General features: G+C 35.3%; 3 protein-coding genes across 5 annotated transcripts in view; 2 read left to right on the top strand and 1 right to left on the bottom strand.

Moving 5' to 3' along the window:
* Nucleotides 1–18: 18 nt before the first annotated feature.
* On the bottom strand, nt 19–8,558 carry LOC111705145 (uncharacterized). The gene is made up of 9 exons (XM_023477605.1): nt 8,213–8,558; nt 6,169–6,230; nt 5,519–5,605; nt 5,104–5,234; nt 4,041–4,118; nt 3,064–3,147; nt 2,114–2,323; nt 1,407–1,869; nt 19–1,007 (listed from the first exon to the last, which is right to left on the bottom strand). The coding sequence occupies exons 1-9, from the start codon at nt 8,379–8,381 to the stop codon at nt 756–758; spliced, it is 1,536 nt and encodes a 511-aa protein (XP_023333373.1). The 5' UTR covers nt 8,382–8,558; the 3' UTR covers nt 19–755.
* Nucleotides 8,559–12,426: 3,868 nt separating this feature from the next.
* Nucleotides 12,427–14,587, top strand: LOC111705143 (60S ribosomal protein L8). Its single transcript, XM_023477603.1, has 5 exons — nt 12,427–12,439; nt 12,750–12,877; nt 13,120–13,433; nt 13,847–14,000; nt 14,367–14,587. The coding sequence occupies exons 2-5, from the start codon at nt 12,752–12,754 to the stop codon at nt 14,538–14,540; spliced, it is 768 nt and encodes a 255-aa protein (XP_023333371.1). The 5' UTR covers nt 12,427–12,439; nt 12,750–12,751; the 3' UTR covers nt 14,541–14,587.
* A 91-nt stretch (nt 14,588–14,678) lies between these two features.
* Nucleotides 14,679–16,253, top strand: part of LOC111705141 (probable tRNA N6-adenosine threonylcarbamoyltransferase, mitochondrial) — a 13,662-nt gene continuing 12,087 nt past the window's right edge. For all 3 annotated transcript variants that reach the window (XM_023477601.1, XM_023477599.1, XM_023477600.1), the window contains exon 1: nt 14,679–15,407. In XM_023477601.1, the coding sequence (XP_023333369.1) occupies nt 15,329–15,407 (79 nt within the window). In that variant the 5' untranslated portion in view covers nt 14,679–15,328. The remainder of the gene's footprint in view (nt 15,408–16,253) is intronic.

Below are 16,253 nucleotides of genomic sequence, written 5' to 3'. Positions count from 1 at the left end.
TTTTAGTAAATATTTAAAGAATATACACAAATATGAAAATAAATAACTAAAATATTTATATTTGATGCAAATATCAGTGAAAAGAGTACATTTAGGAATATATAGAATTAGAAAGGCATTGATTTATAAGGTTTGATTATTTGATTGACATTGCGGCCTCTGAATTTGAAAATGTCGTTTTTTCATGAAAGCCATAATTTTAAAGATTACAACTTTTTTAACGGGAAATTATGCAAAGTTTTAAAAAATTTATTAAACAGTCGAACTTTGACTTTTAAAAAGATAAAAATAAAAATCCATAAATATGATTTGTTTTTCCGCTACAAGGTGTCGTAAACGTTGTCTTGTATTTTGGCTCTTAGAAAAGTATCCTCGATCCAGAAGTTGAAGTTTTTCATAATATTCTAAAACTTATAATTTAGAGAGTAACATGCCCAACTTACATCGGTAACCTTTTACCCATAATGTGATTAACAATGATGTAGTTATTGTCGATTTACTCTCGATTTACTCTCTATTTTCAAAATCAATGTTTAAAAACATTTAAACAGCCCCTTTAATGAAGACCTTAAGAGATATAAACAAATATATAGGCTAGGATACTCGTGTGAAACGGACATGTAACTCATTACGCTTACAGTCCCTTTAATGAAGAACTTGAGAGATATAAACAAATATATAGGCTAGGACACCGGAGTGAAACGGACATGTAACTCATTACGCTTACAGTCCCTTTAAGGAAGAACTTGAGAGATCTAAACAAATATAAAGGTTGAGTTCTCGCTACAGGAACAGAGTTCGGTTTCCTCTAGTTTTCTCCAGGTTCCCTGACATCTTGTCTCCAGTAGCATCCTATAGGAGGTAACCTTATCCTGGACTCCTCCTCCTACACAACCTTGATCTCCTTCACGGACAGCTTTACTTGTACACAGAGCGCACACGGTGTTTCCCCGTCTTAGTGCTGAGACTTCAGGTTTAGTTTCACAAGATCTTGCTCCATGTACAACCTAGATACTAGAATATAGGAGATCATTGGTCAATATATTGGTTTCATAAACTTTATGTCAGCATTACTACAGGTTGTTGAAAAAGAACATGTTTGTCACTATCTACAGTAATTTCACATGTTTGTCGACATCTACAGTAATTTTAAAGATTTTTGCACAAAAGTAAGTGACGACGCTCTCAAGTATATCAGAAACCTACTTCAAAATCAGTTTTGAGATTGAATTAGCACATCATAGACCCACCTCATTTACAAAGCTCAGGGAGATCCATCATTGACTTGACAATTACGAGAATCTGTTTAAAGGTATTCAATGAATAAAAAATTTGGAGAAGTTTTTAACAAAATGGAAAAAATCAAAAGTTTATATCTTTACATCCTTATTTATATCCGTTTATCCCTGAAATTGAATGCAGTACAGCTGAGTATTCTCATCCTCTGTAAAGTTCTTAAGATTGCTCCGAACCTCATATTCTTTCTTATCCCGTCCTTTTCCATACTTGCCAGGGAGCAGGGTTGCTCTCTCTCTCACCACTACATCCAGGTCCATGGAGCAGGATCTGCCGAAGCAGGATTTGGTTTGATTTATGAACTCACAATCTCCAGGTAGACCATGTAGGACGGATCTACTCCGTGTCCTGGTTCCACTACCACACAATGTGGTGCACTCAGTCCAGGCGTCCCACCCGGAGTAAAGACAGGTTGGTTGAACCTCTTCAGGTTCCTCCATTTCAGGTTCAACTTGATCCGGGTACTCATAATCATACTCGTAGTCATAGTATTCGTCTCCAAGGGTTGGATCAGCGTAGGACGGATTATCCATTCTCCTGCTCCCAACCTTGTTAAGTCCGGGATCCGGGGTTCTAGGTAGATAATCTACACTTAGGACAGTTTGGGACCATTATCATTTTCTTCAGCAATAGATAATTAATAGATAATTAGAAAATTAGTTTCTATCCTTTTCAAGTTTAAAACCAAAAATCTAAATGAGAAACATCTTGCTAAAAAGATTATAAATTCACCAAAAATTGTTTTCATTATTTCAATTTGTTCAAAGTTCATGTGTTTTTTTTACTCAGTCCACACTGCATAATGTAGTGTATATTCCTTATTGTTTTTGAAGTAGGTTTTGCGGTTGTAATAGTTGTTGTTGTCGATGTGGAAGTTGGTAATGTTGTTGTAGTTGTAGTTGTAGTTGATGTTGTAGTAGTAGTTGTTGTTGTTGTTGTCCGTCTACGTTTCCTGAGCCAAGCTCTTTGGATTTCAATTTTCTTGAGAAGATCATCCCTAGCCATCGCTTCTCTTAGTTTACCATCTCTAGAGGATAAAAAAGGATTGAGTCTTTGACACAAACTCAAATTTGCTTATCCCTATATCTTGGTGTAAACCTTTGATATTTCAAACTTAAATTATTTTAGCTAACAGAATTAATAGTTTAAAATATCTAAGGTTTACGACATTGCGTTGTAAACATTTAGGGATTAGAAAATTTTTTAATATTGATAACACTTTTATCTTGATGTAACTAATCTCTTGATTATCTTAATTATCATTTAAAATCAACAACCTTTGAAAATTGGCTTCAATTTGTCATCACAATAAAAATTATCTATTATTCTTATCATCATTATCATTGATATATTATTATTATCATTGTTAGTGTTATTATTTATTGATTAGAATTCTTTTTGATTTTTTTCATAAATCAATTATTCATATTTGTTTTAAACTCATGTTTCTCTTTTTTCGTTTCTTTATTTTATTTTATTTTTTTTATTTCACACAACACAAAGTGGGGATCTTTTTTCGCTCTACAGGGTGTCCCACATTATATTAGACCGAGAATGGGTCTAAATTACGATTTTCGGGACTAATTAGAAAATTTAATTAGAATGAATCAGTTTGAAAAATAATATAAGGCTTATATAAGAATTTTCTTGTGGAAAATGATAAGTTTTTCGAGTATTAAGATTGGAGATAATCTAATATGATATGGGACGCTCTGTAGCTTAGCCTTTCATTTTGAATAAATTCAGGCTGAATAATTTAGTAATTACCGTCCTGCAGCACTCAAAGGAGTAAGTTGTCGTCCGACGGAATGCTTGTTCTTTAGAACTTGTACAGGGACACCCTGTGTACACCTAGGAATATAAATATTTAGAACTTGTACAGGGACACCCTGAGAACACCTAGGCGTATAAATATTTAGAACTCGTACAGGGACACCCTGTGTACACCTAGGAATATAAATATTTAGAACTTGTACAGGGACACCCTGTGTGCACCTAGGAATAAAAATATTTAGAATTTGTACAGGGACACCCTGTGTACACCTAGGAATATAAATATTTAGAACTTGTACAGGGACACCCTGTGAACACCTAGGCGTATAAATATTTAGAACTTGTACAGGGACACCCTGTGTACACCTAGGAATATAAATATTTAGAACTTGTACAGGGACACCCTGTGAACACCTAGGAATATAAATATTTAGAACTTTACAGGAAAACCCTGTAGTCACCTACATAGCAAAATCAATAGTTTTTACGTATACAGAACACCCTGTGTACACCTAGGAATATAAATATTTAGAACTTTACAGGAAAACCCTGTAGTCACCTACATAGCAAAATCAATAGTTTTTACGTATACAGAACACCCTGTGTACACCTAGGAATATAAATATTTAGAACTTCTACAGAAACACCCTGTGTACACCTAGAAATATAAATATTTAGAACTTTTACAGAAACACCCTGTGAACACCTAAAAATATAAACATATAGAACTTCTACAGAAACACCCTGTGTACACTAGAAATATAAATATTTAGAACTTCTACAGAAACACCCTGTGTACACCTAGAAATTACCCTCCATTTAAAGAGGGGCAGTCCTACTTGCGGGTTTATGATAAAGAAAAAAACGAAAAAAATTGTCAGAATGTAATATTTCCTTATTGAAATCAAACCCTCTCTTCCTTATCGTTCCTCAGAAAACAGTTTAAATGGTACCGTTGTAAATTGGGCAACCTGATAATTATTTCCTGATGAGGAGAACCTAAAGCTGTCATGGCATGGTTCCTGCTGTTATGAGGCAGAACTCGGAACCTAAAATAGAATAAAGAATTAATTTAGATTGCAATGGAAATGTTTTGTTCGTTTTAAGGTTCCGGATCCAGGTTGGAGTAAGGAAACCAGGACGGATTAATTGTATCAGGACTAAATCCATCCTGAACATGTACTTAAGGTTATGCCCGGAGTAAATCCGAGCTTAGGGGAGTTTTCAGGTTAAAGAACTTTTCTCGAGGTAAATCCGTCCCGGAACTATAACTGGGGATACTTCTGCAAATTTTTTATCCGGAGTAAATCCGTTCTGGGACTTTACCTGAAATTCTTTAGCAAACCCTTTATCCGGAGTAAAACTGTCCTGGCCCTTTACTTGGGATACCTCTTGAAACCCTTTAACCGTAGTAAATCCGTCCTGGAACTTTACTTGGGATACTTCATCAAACCCTTTAACCGTAGTAAATCGTCCTGGAACTTTACTTGGGATACTTCTTCAAACCCTTTAACCGTAGTAAATCCGTCCTGGAACTTTACCTGGGATACTTCAGGAAACCCTTTATCCGGAGTAAATCCGTCCTGGAACTTTACTTGGGATACTTCAGGAAACCCTTTATCCGGAGTAAATCCGTCCTGGAACTTTACCTTAGATACTTCTGTAAACCCTTTATCCAGAGTAAATCCGTTCTGGAACTTTACCTTAGATACTTCTGTAAACCCTTTATTCGGAGTAAATCCGTTCTGGAACTTTACCTGGGATACTTCTGGAAACCCTTTATCAGGAGTAAATCCTTTCTGGAACTTTACCTGGGATACTCATAGATATTTATCTACGGGGATACTTCAGCAGATCAATCAGCAGTCCTTCATATTTTAATTGTATTGTTTATATAATATACAAAACACTTGGAACTGGCCAAAGGCTTCACTGTAAAAATAAATGTTTTCGTACAGTAAAACAGAGAAAAGTTTTCCCCGCTGTTTATTAAATAAATGAGTAAGACACGGAAAAGTGCATTTAGAAAAGAACCTGATCCTTGAGCTGCAAAGCCTGCTGTTCAACTGCTTAAGGCAGGTGAAAGAGGTTTGATTTCTCCTGGTAGGAGCACAGTTTACCATAGCAGACCAGGCAGACCAGCTTAATCTACCACCTCCTATACTCTGGAAGACATTTTTATTTGTAAGAAAAAATAGTATTTTTTTATTTTATCATCCCTAGATGGATCGTTTACCTATTTAAAGATACAAATACTAACCCAATTTTGGGAATAAAACAAAACATCTAAACCAATTCTACTTTTTTGGAAGTGTTCCTAGGAGCAGAATGGTTCGATACTTTTTGTTCAAATAATTTTCATGTGTTTACAGTTTTTTTTTCACAAATGTAAATGGAGGGTTACTTTAAGTTACCTCTAAAGTCCCTTTAAACAATTGAAGTATTTTACCTGGAATTCCACTTCGAAAGCATCAGCACAGCTAGGAGCCCCGAGCAGCTGAGATAAACTCCAGGATATCTCAATAGCGGAGATTGACTAAAATATATATAATACAGATTACAGGGGCGTACTCAGGAAATTGTCCAAGGGGGGCACTTGGTGGGCTTGATTATTTTCCTTTCCTAGGGCCTCAACATGCGTTTGGGTCTAAAAAGCCCCTTGAAACCTTAGATTTTACAGAACAGGGGGGGGGGGCCATCCCCTGAGTACGCCTCTGATATGACAACTACAATTTCAACAGATTATAAGAAACGCTAAATGATGAAGATAAACCCCATTATATTGTTTACTAACAAAATGTATTGCAATTTCCGGGAGAAATAAAAACAAACTCCCACCAAGAAATTGCTATTTTGCTATTTTGTTATGAAGATTTGAATATTGAATACTAAGAAGTAGATGAACTAGTGTGGCTGGTTTAACTAGTTTAAGTGGAAAAGGTTTCTCTTTATAAATTTCCAACTATGAATCAATTCAAAAATGGCTTGCTTTGTATTTAGGATAATACAGGCTTCAGAAATGTTTCTTCAAGATTTAATCTCATTTTAATAGAAATTTTAAATCAAACATGGTTGAATAAAAAAAGAATGTCCTTATACCTGATTTCCCCATATCTCTGATACATTAGGTTGACCGGATACATGAGAGAACTCAGGTCGTCCTACAGGAATAACATCAAGATATTTTAGTTTGATTTTGATGATCATTTACATTTTACACTTAAGGTTTATAAAAAGTACACTCTAAAAATAAATTTTTTTGACATAATAATCACAAGATCACGGGGGGGGGGCAGACAGTTCCCCCTACCCCCTCCCTCATTTACGGGCCTGTTTGTTAGGCTTCTGTTCTGGCAAAAATTTGCAATGTAATCTTTGACAAATATGAAACATATCTATATCTCTTTGTTGTTATTGAATCCCACAAAACCTCCTTCATCCATATCTCTTTGTTGTTATTGAATCCCACAGAACCTCCTTTATCCATATCTCTTTGTTATTATTGAATCCCACAGAACCTCCTTTATCCATATCTCTTTGTTATTATTTCATCCCACAGAACCTCCTTCATCCATATCTCTTTGTTGTTATTGAATCCCACAGAACATTCTTTATCTATATCTGTTTGTTATTATTGAATCCCACAGAACCTTCTTTATCTATATCTGTTTGATGTATTTATTCCTGCAGAACCTCCTTTATCCATATCCATTTGTTGCTATTTAATTCCACAGAACCTTCTTTATCTATATCTGTTTGTTGCTATTTAGTCCGAATGAACCTTCTTTATCTAAATCTCTTTGTTGTCATTTTATCCCACAGAACCTCCTTTAGGCATATCTCTTTGTTGTTATTGAATCCCACAGAACCTTCTTTATCCTTATCTCTTTGTTGTTATTGAATCCCACAGAACATTCTTTATCTATATCTCTTTGTTGTTATTGAATCCCACAGAACCTTCTTTATCTATATCTTTTTGTTGCTATTGAATCCCACAGAACCTCCTTTATTCATATCTCTTTGTTGATATTGAATCCCACAGAACTTTTTTTATCCATATCTCTTTGTTGTTATTTAATCTCACAGAACCTTCTTTATCTATATCTGGTTGTTGTTATCTAATCCTGCAGAACCTTCTTTATCTATATCTGTTTGTTGTTATCTAATCCCACAGAACCTTCTTTATCTGCATCTGTTTGTTGTTATCTAATCCCACAGATCCTTCTTTATCTCTATATCTTTGTTGTTATTTAATCCCCCAGAACCGTCTTTATCTGTATCTGTTTGTTGTTATCTAATCCTGCAGAACCTTCTTTATCTATATCTGTTTGTTGTTATCTAATCCTGCAGAACCTTCTTTATCTATATCTGTTTGTTGTTATTTAATCCCCCAGAACCTTCTTTATCTGTATCTGTTTGTTGTTATTGACTCCCACAGGACCTTCTTTTTCCATAACTGTTTGTATTTATTTAATCCAACAGAACCTTCTTTATCTATATCTGTATATTGTTATTGAATCCCAAGGAACGCGCTTTATCTATATCTCTTTGTTGTTATTTAATCCAACAGAACATTCCTTTATCCATATCTATTTGTTGTTATTGAATCCAACAGAACCTTCTTTATCTATATCTGTATGTTGTTATTGAATCCCAAGGAACGCGCTTTATCTATATCTCTTTGTTGTTATTTAATCCCACAGAACCTTTTTTTTCTACATCTCTTTGTTGTTATTGAATCCAACAGAACCTTCTTTATATCTATATCTCTTTGTCGTTATTTAATCCCACAGAACATGCTTTATCTGTATCTCTTTGTTGGTATTTAATCCCACAGAACCTTCTTTATCTATTATTCTTTATTGCTATCTAGTCCAACAAAGCCATCTTTATTTATATCTGTATTTCTTTGTTGTTTTTATCCCAAAGAACCCTCATAAGAGTCATTTTCATTGTTGTTATTTAATCCGTTTTTCATGTAGGACTAACATTCTTTATCACTTTGTTTATTAAACCTAACTAACACTTGATACACAATAGCTTTATCTTAATGTTGATATTTAATCCTAAAAATTTTTTAAAACTTGTTTTTTTTCTTTTAAATAAGAGTTATCAAACATTATCATTCATATCTCGAAAGTTCCTGTATCACAATCTGAGATATCCATGTTTTCAGGTTCAGGTTCAAGTTCATAATCAGTTTCAGATTTATCAATGATTTCCCCAGAATCATCATCAGTATCAATATTATCATAACAAGATAAGTTTCTGAGATGAAGTGAGAGGAAAACTACAAGGACGTTAATCCTCATAATGTTTTTTAATAAATGCAACTTTTCCAATTCACAATTCACTTGTTTTTCATCTTCACATTTTGCTTCACATGTTTAATATCTGTAGTTTCCTGAGTTTGTTTATATTATCCTGTAGCTGTGATGAATATAGTTTACAGAGTACTAGCTAGGATCAGGACCTGCATGTTAAGTATGACTAGATGTAATCCTTTCTGCTTTCTGCGTACAGAGTCTCAGGTCCTCGCTACACGGTCAACGTCTGTGTGATTTTGGGGGTCAAATATAAGAATCTGATTCATTTCAACGTTTATGTTTAAATGATGAATTGGGTTCAAAATGTAGGTATAGCCTAAAAAAAAGGAATAGCCGGAAAATGAAATTAGCTGAATATGCACAACTGGAGAAAAAATGTAGGAAGATTAGGATTATCAGAAAGATCAGAAATATCAGGAAGAGCAAGAAAAGCAGGAAGAGTAGAAAATGCATGGAAGAGGAGTAAGAGCATGAGAGTAGGAGACCAGAAAATGAATGAAGTGCAAGAAGAGCTATAAAAAGAGCAGGAAGGGTAGGAAAAGCAGGATGATATTTATAGGAAGAGGTGGTATAGATGAGGATGAGCAGGAAGGCCAAGAAGCGCAGGAACTATTGTTTTTTTTCTTTAAATAATTATAATTTATCCGGGTGAAATCTTATATTCTAGTTCGATTGAACATTTTTTGTTCATTTGCACTAAAATATATTGTTCATTTGTGTCGTATAGACCAGATTTTGTTTAAAGAGGATTATCTTCTCTATACGTAAAAACCTCTATATTTTTGTAACCAGAATTATTTCAGTGCATTCACTGATAGAGAAATACAGCTGTGCAATAAAGTTATACAAATCATTTATTTCAAGATAAGAAGACAGAAATAAATGATAACGACCTTTCCAAGGAGGTTGTGCAGGTTGACATCTTTTCTATGTATATAATTTATCCTTCTCCAGGGTCCCTGCAGTACAGTAAGGAGCGGGGGGAGAGAGAATATTCACACATTATGTTCAATTTCTTATGTATTGTACAGCTTGTACAACAATTTGTACCCAAAGGGTAAATGAACAAAATAGTGAAATTTTAAATTTTAGTTCAATATAACATTTTTTGTTCATTTGAACTATAAAATATTTCATTAGTACTAACTATAGTTTAATGTGAAAAATGGTGTTTTAAATTTTAGTTCGATGGTGGTGTATTTTCCGACCTACGCAAATCCGCTAAAATCCACTTGTGACCTACGCCAAATCCGCTATAGTACGTACATCCGACCTACTAGCACGTGTTTTAAAGCTGCTATAAGGACTTGTGGCCGCAGCGCCAGGCCCCCTAGAAACGGCGCTCGGCCCCCTAGCCTATCCTAGCTGGAGCGCTCGGCCCAGAAATCGACTCAACCTAACCCAACCCTCAAATACTACAAAAATGAACAGCTGGCGTAGGTCCAATATTGCAGTAGGTCGGAAGTTCAGTAGGGAGGATGTTGCGTGTAGACGATGTAACATTACCGCCGAAGGTGTTCCATTATAACTTAAAAGGATATTTCTCCACGTGCATAAAAACCTTCCACGTGGATTTTACTTTGATCGAACAATTAAGTATTCATTCACACTATAGTGCGAATGAACGTTAGACTGAATAAACGACCGTTAGAACGAATGTTCGTTAGTCCAATCGTTTATTAGTGCAATCGATATTTTTCACCGCGAAGTGTGTTCCTAAATCGAAGACGACTCGTGCAGAGAGTTTAGAATAAATTCCGGCAAAAGTCGCATTTACCACGTTCCTTTTCCGGGCTTGGGGTAGTGTATCCCAGGCTCAGAATTATTTTGAAACAGTGCTCGTTTTAATATATATATTCCAACACTCAGACTTATTTTTCAGTGATTTAGTCGATCGTTAAAATTTGTGAAACTTTTTTTCACTTGCTACAATTATAATTTCTGTATTATTTCCATTTTCTTCACGTTGTAGAGCCTTTTCTATAATTTGGTATTTCATAAGTTTTTATTTCACAGTGACTGTTGCGAATTTACCACATGGATACTACACATTAGAAGCTTCAATGGGGGGGGGGTCGGGTCACGTGTTATTATTCAGCGGGTCCGTCCTACTATACGATTTTTGGACCGCTCCGGCATATTCCCAGAGAACGATTTCCGGACCCCCCAGGCCCCCCCCCACCTCCATCAATTTTGTTCATGGATCTTGCAGAAAGTGTCAATTTAACCTAGCCCGTGTCCGCAGCGCTCGGCCCCCTAGCCCATCCGAGCCGCAGCGCTCGGCCCAGAAAGTGTCATAACCTAACCCTAAACAATGCTAATAAATACTAATTTGGTCATGTTTAAAATTGATAGGGGGGGGGGGCCGGGGGGGGGGGTCCAATTTAATCGTTAACTTGGACAGACCCACCGCTCCCCCCCATCCCCTCTTCATCAATTTTATACATAACCACTTATTCAACAATTTTCAAAAAATTTAGTTTTTATTTAGGGTTAGTTTAGGGTAAGCTGGGCCGAGCGCCGCGGCGAGGACAGGCTAGGGACCGAGCGCCGCGGCAAGGACAAGCTTTAGGGCCGGGCGCCGCGGCCCCATGGGAAGGGGGGTCCTAAAATCGTATATTAGGAAATTATCTATCCAGCTAAGGGCATGCAATTTTATGACTTGGTAGCTCAAAAATCGTTCACTAGGACGGGCCCCAGATTCTATTTAGCTCATTGTTCTAATATTTAGTATTCGCTACTATTTCTTCATAATAGTTCTGCATCTTAACTAAAGTATCGTACGTTCTACTAAATGAATATAGATCAGGAAAGGATGCTAAAATATAATTGTGGATTCCAAACCTTACTCCTCTATAGGAATAAGCTATTTCACCCCACATACAAATTTACGATTGATTATGTTTTATTCCACAGTTAATATCACAATCGTTACTCAATAGTCAAATCGTCAAAACGCATTCGCACTTATCTTGATTGACCAATTCTTGGTTACTCAATTGTGTTTAAATGCAAGATTATAGATATTACCGTACTAAGGATCCAAGATCATATTCTTGTCTCCTGGGAATGTTCTACTACAAGATTTAATATACTTAAAAGTCCTATGACCAAGTACCGCCAAATAATCAAGAATATAAATTTCTCGGAAGAATTATGATGTCAAATTATGAACTTGGATTATACCAAACTTTGCTGTTTTTGTATAGTTATGGCGATCCATGCATAACGATAACATGTTATTTTTCGATGCAGTCGCACTTATCTTGGTTCACCAGTTCTTGGTTACCCATTTGTGCTTGAATGCAAGATTATAGATATTACCGTACTAAGGATCCAAGATCATATTCTTGTCTCCTGGGAATGTTCTACTACAAAATTTAAGAATTAACAATTGATTTTAAGAATTTTAATTGTAATCAATCTACAGCATTTGCTTACCACCGATCATTCTAGAATATGAATATTCGGTAAAATTACTAAGCAAAATCATAATATTGGATTATACCAAACCTTGCTTTGTTGTAAATAGAAGTAAGTTATGGCAATCCATGCACAACTATCACTGAAGTTATTTTTCGATGCATTCGCACTTAGCTTGGTTGACCAATTCTTGTTACCCATTTGTGCTTGAATGCAAGATTATAGATATTACCGTACTAAGGATCCAAGATCATGTTCTTGTCTCCTGGGAATGTTCTACTACATAAATTCTAAATCATCAATTGAGCATAAAAATTTTAATTGTTTATTTTCAAACGCATTAGCTTACCACCGATCATTCTAGAATATGAATATTCGGAAAAATTACGATGCAAAATTATTATGTTGGATTATACCAAACCTTGCTTTGTTGTAAATAGAAGTAAGTTATGGCAATCCATGCACAACGATCACTGAAGTTATTTTTAGACGCATTCGCACTTAGCTTGGTTGACCAATTCTTGGTTTCTCAATTGTGTTAGAATGCAAGATTATAGATATTACCGTACTAAGGAACCAAGATCATGTTCTTGTCTCCTGGGAATGTTCTACTACAAGATGTTAAAATTAAATTATCCAAAGCTTACTAACTGGCATTCTACAATAAATCAAAAATAGAATTCAAGATAAGGTTTTGTAGATTATACCAAATATTGTTCTGTTTAATGTAGATCAGGTTATGGCTATCCATGCTAACTATCAACTCATTTTATGTGAAAACGCATCTAGCGGCCAAACATGTCAATAGGACAGCCCTTGCTTACACAAGGAGCGTACTCTGGGAATGTTCTATTTCAATTGTGCGCACGTTCTTGTTCGTCATTGTTTTGTTTTGATGTTTGCTTATCTAAATATGTTTTATTGTTTCAGAAATGGGTCGTGTCATTCGTGCCCAGAGAAAGGGTGCAGGGTCAGTGTTCGTATCCCACACTAAGCACAGGAAGGGGAAGCCCGCGCTAAGAGCCGTCGACTTCGCTGAGAGGAATGGATATATTAAGGTATTTTGAATTTTGTCAAGTTTCATTTGATAATTTATTTTTTTATCTTCGATTTTTTGGGTTTTAATAATGAAGGGATTTTTTTAGTTGACTGGTGCAAAAAGTATGCCGACTAAATGTTAAATCTGTTATTTTTCCTGCCTCTGATTTATATTACTTCCCCTTCCCCCTTGTCTACGAGTCTTCGGCAATCAACACGTGTATAGTTGGTTAAATAAATTAATATTACTTTGTTTGTTTAGGGAGTCATAAAAGATATCATCCACGACCCTGGCCGTGGAGCTCCCCTGGCTGTAGCCTACTTCAGGGATCCCTACAGATACAAGATCAAGAAGGAGCTCTTCGTCGCCGCCGAGGGTATGTACACCGGCCAATTCGTCTACTGTGGACGCAAGGCCCAACTGACCATCGGCAACGTTATGCCTGTCGGCAACATGCCAGAGGGAACCATCGTGTGCAACCTCGAGGAGAAGACTGGAGACAGAGGCAAGGTTGCTCGTGCATCTGGAAACTACGCAACTGTTATTGCACATAACAGAGATACAAACCGTACCAGGTATACTACCACGTAGAACCAGGAGAAACAGTAGAAAAGATTCAGGGAGAGGTTTTTTTAAGGAAGTATTTTATATAAACCTAAGCTATTAATTTAAATTAGAGCTCTTAAGCAGGACAGGAAGGTTGGATCTATGGAATCCCTTCCAACTTGATCTGTCTTGAAATGGCACAGCCAATTTAAATAAGGAAAATTTCGGTTTTTATTCCTTAATTATGGGGGGGTGGGGATAATTTAGGGAAAATTTTTGATACTCATTTTAACGGATAAATAAAACTTCCTGTTTATGTCATTCCTGATTTTTGAAAATATATTTTAAATTCTCTTGTTCTTTTAGCAGTGTTCACCTGTAGTTTCATTGCAAAAAAATCAGTTAAATATTTATACAAATCTAATTTTTATTCATTTTCCAGAGTGAAGCTCCCCTCCGGTTGTAAGAAGATTATCCCCTCCGCTAACCGTGCGATGGTCGGTATTGTTGCTGGAGGAGGTAGGATTGACAAACCTATGCTCAAGGCTGGTAGAGCATACCACAAGTACAAGGCCAAGAGGAACTGCTGGCCCAAGGTACAGTTTTTTAAAAAATTATCACAATTTCTTGTTCAAAATTTTTATTCACTATTTAACTTGATAACTGGACGCATTAGCTTACCACCGAGCATTCTAGAATATGAATATTCGGAAAAATTACGATGCAAAATTATAATATTGGATTATACCAAACCTTGCTTTGTTGTATATAGAAGTAAGTTATGGCAATCTACTAACATTTTTACTTAACTCATCTTTTTGATGCTTATTTATTTTACTGCTGAATTGATTTCTTAAAATAAAGGACTTTGATAGTTTTAAGATGTCATTCTTTAAATTCAAAATGGCAACATTTTTAAAATATCGTCTTTGTGGCACGTGTTTACCTGTACTCTGTTCTAGGTTCGTGGTGTTGCTATGAACCCTGTTGAGCATCCCCATGGAGGAGGTAATCACCAGCATATTGGTAAAGCTTCTACTGTTACCCGAGGTGCTTCTGCTGGTAAGAAGGTCGGTCTGATCGCTGCCCGTAGAACTGGTAGAATTAGGGGAGGAAAGACCACCGATAAGGATTAATTGTATCGTTCTAATGTGTGTGGAAATAAATCACTTTCTCGCTCTTATCTACTTATTTACTTGAACATCTGTTAAAGATCATAGTTATTAAAAGGATATCAAATGAAAGATTTTGTACGTCTAGGGTTCCATTCATCAAAACTCCTGGTTCAAACTTTTAAAAATAAATTGAACTTTATTTGCTTTTCTTTAGCTTGTTACAAATCAAATTCAGCGTGTCAACAGAAAACTAATTCTAATATGTTGTCCTTTGTACGGTTAATAGAACTAGGAAATGTGTGGACAGTAAAACAAAATTTAACTTAAATATAGTGATATGCTGCGTTCCCAACTTTGTTCTAGACTCTTGATCAGAATATAAATATTTCTCTTCATTAGCGACGATTAGTCTCTGAAATGAATAAAGTTTGACATGAACCTAATTTAATAAATTGCGACAAGCAGTTGAGCTGACAACTTACCTTGAACCTGGGTACAGAAGTAGTGGTTAATCTAAGATTAAACTACTTATCGCTATTCATTAAATTTGACCTATCTTTTGTTTGTCTACATTTGAGTTTGAGGACTGAATTTTTTGAAATATTGTTCTAGTTCGACGCAAAATATTTTTCTGCGCAATATTGGAATGTAGATCCAAATGTTTGTTCTACCTTCAACATATTGAACGAATTGAACCCATTATTTTCAGAAGGTTCGACCTACGATATTTCAAATGTCCGACCTACGATATTTCAGAAGGTCTGACCTACGATATTTCAGAAGGTCCGATCTACGATATTTCAGATAAGATGTTTCGAAGCTGCTGCTACAGCCGACTCCTCAGACACAAAGAAACTTTAATTAGAACTCGTAGAAACCTTATTCTAGGAATCCATCATTGACAAATTTCGAATAATTTATATTTTTTCAATTCAGTCCCTGCACACACCGTGTTGGTAAACATTACAATTTAAGTACGACAAAGAAATTATTCACCCGGATTATCTACGTTATTTTTGCTTGTTCTTATCCTAAAACTTGACAAAACTGTCCAAGTAAAACTTCTATTTATCAAAAACTCGATTATCTACGTTATTTTCCCTTATTTTTATACTCAAACTTGATGAACCATTCAGAAATGAGGAAATTTTTATAATCTTTTTTTTTATAAGTTCAGATTTGGGTTTTAGGAGTAAAAAATTTTATGCATCTTTTGGTCGATATTGTACCCCTTGGATCCGGATCCGTGGATCCGCATATTTTTACTGATCCGGATCCTGGAAGCCACGGTTCCTAAGCACTGAAAAAAAAATTGATAAGTCCAAATTTAGGCAAAATAAAAGTAAAGTGTGATAAAAATCAATTCTAAAATATGTTTAGGGCCAAATTTTTCTGAAAAATTTCCATTTTTGAAGTCGTAACAGTTCTAATAAGGTTATGATTTGAAAAAACATTTTCTCAACAACAATTTTTCAAAAAATCTTTTTTACAGGTTTTGTGGATTTTTTTACCGTTCCAAAATTATTTTCAAATAAATTTTTTATCACATTTTATTTTTTTATGCCTAAAATCCGAACAGAACTAAATTTTGCAAATTTTGTCAACACAATCGATAATCCCGTTCTTATACTCTCCCATGAGTGTATTAGCATTTATAGTTCAGAATACCAGTTGACAGATTTTTAATTTATACTAAAAATGTCCTACAAGCAGGGGCGTAGTAGAGGTTTAGTC

Source organism: Eurytemora carolleeae, unplaced genomic scaffold (assembly GCF_000591075.1).
Source record: "Eurytemora carolleeae unplaced genomic scaffold, Eaff_2.0 scaffold631, whole genome shotgun sequence".
In the NCBI taxonomy this organism is placed as follows: domain Eukaryota; kingdom Metazoa; phylum Arthropoda; class Copepoda; order Calanoida; family Temoridae; genus Eurytemora; species Eurytemora carolleeae.
This window is presented reverse-complemented; position numbering and strand designations above follow the sequence as displayed.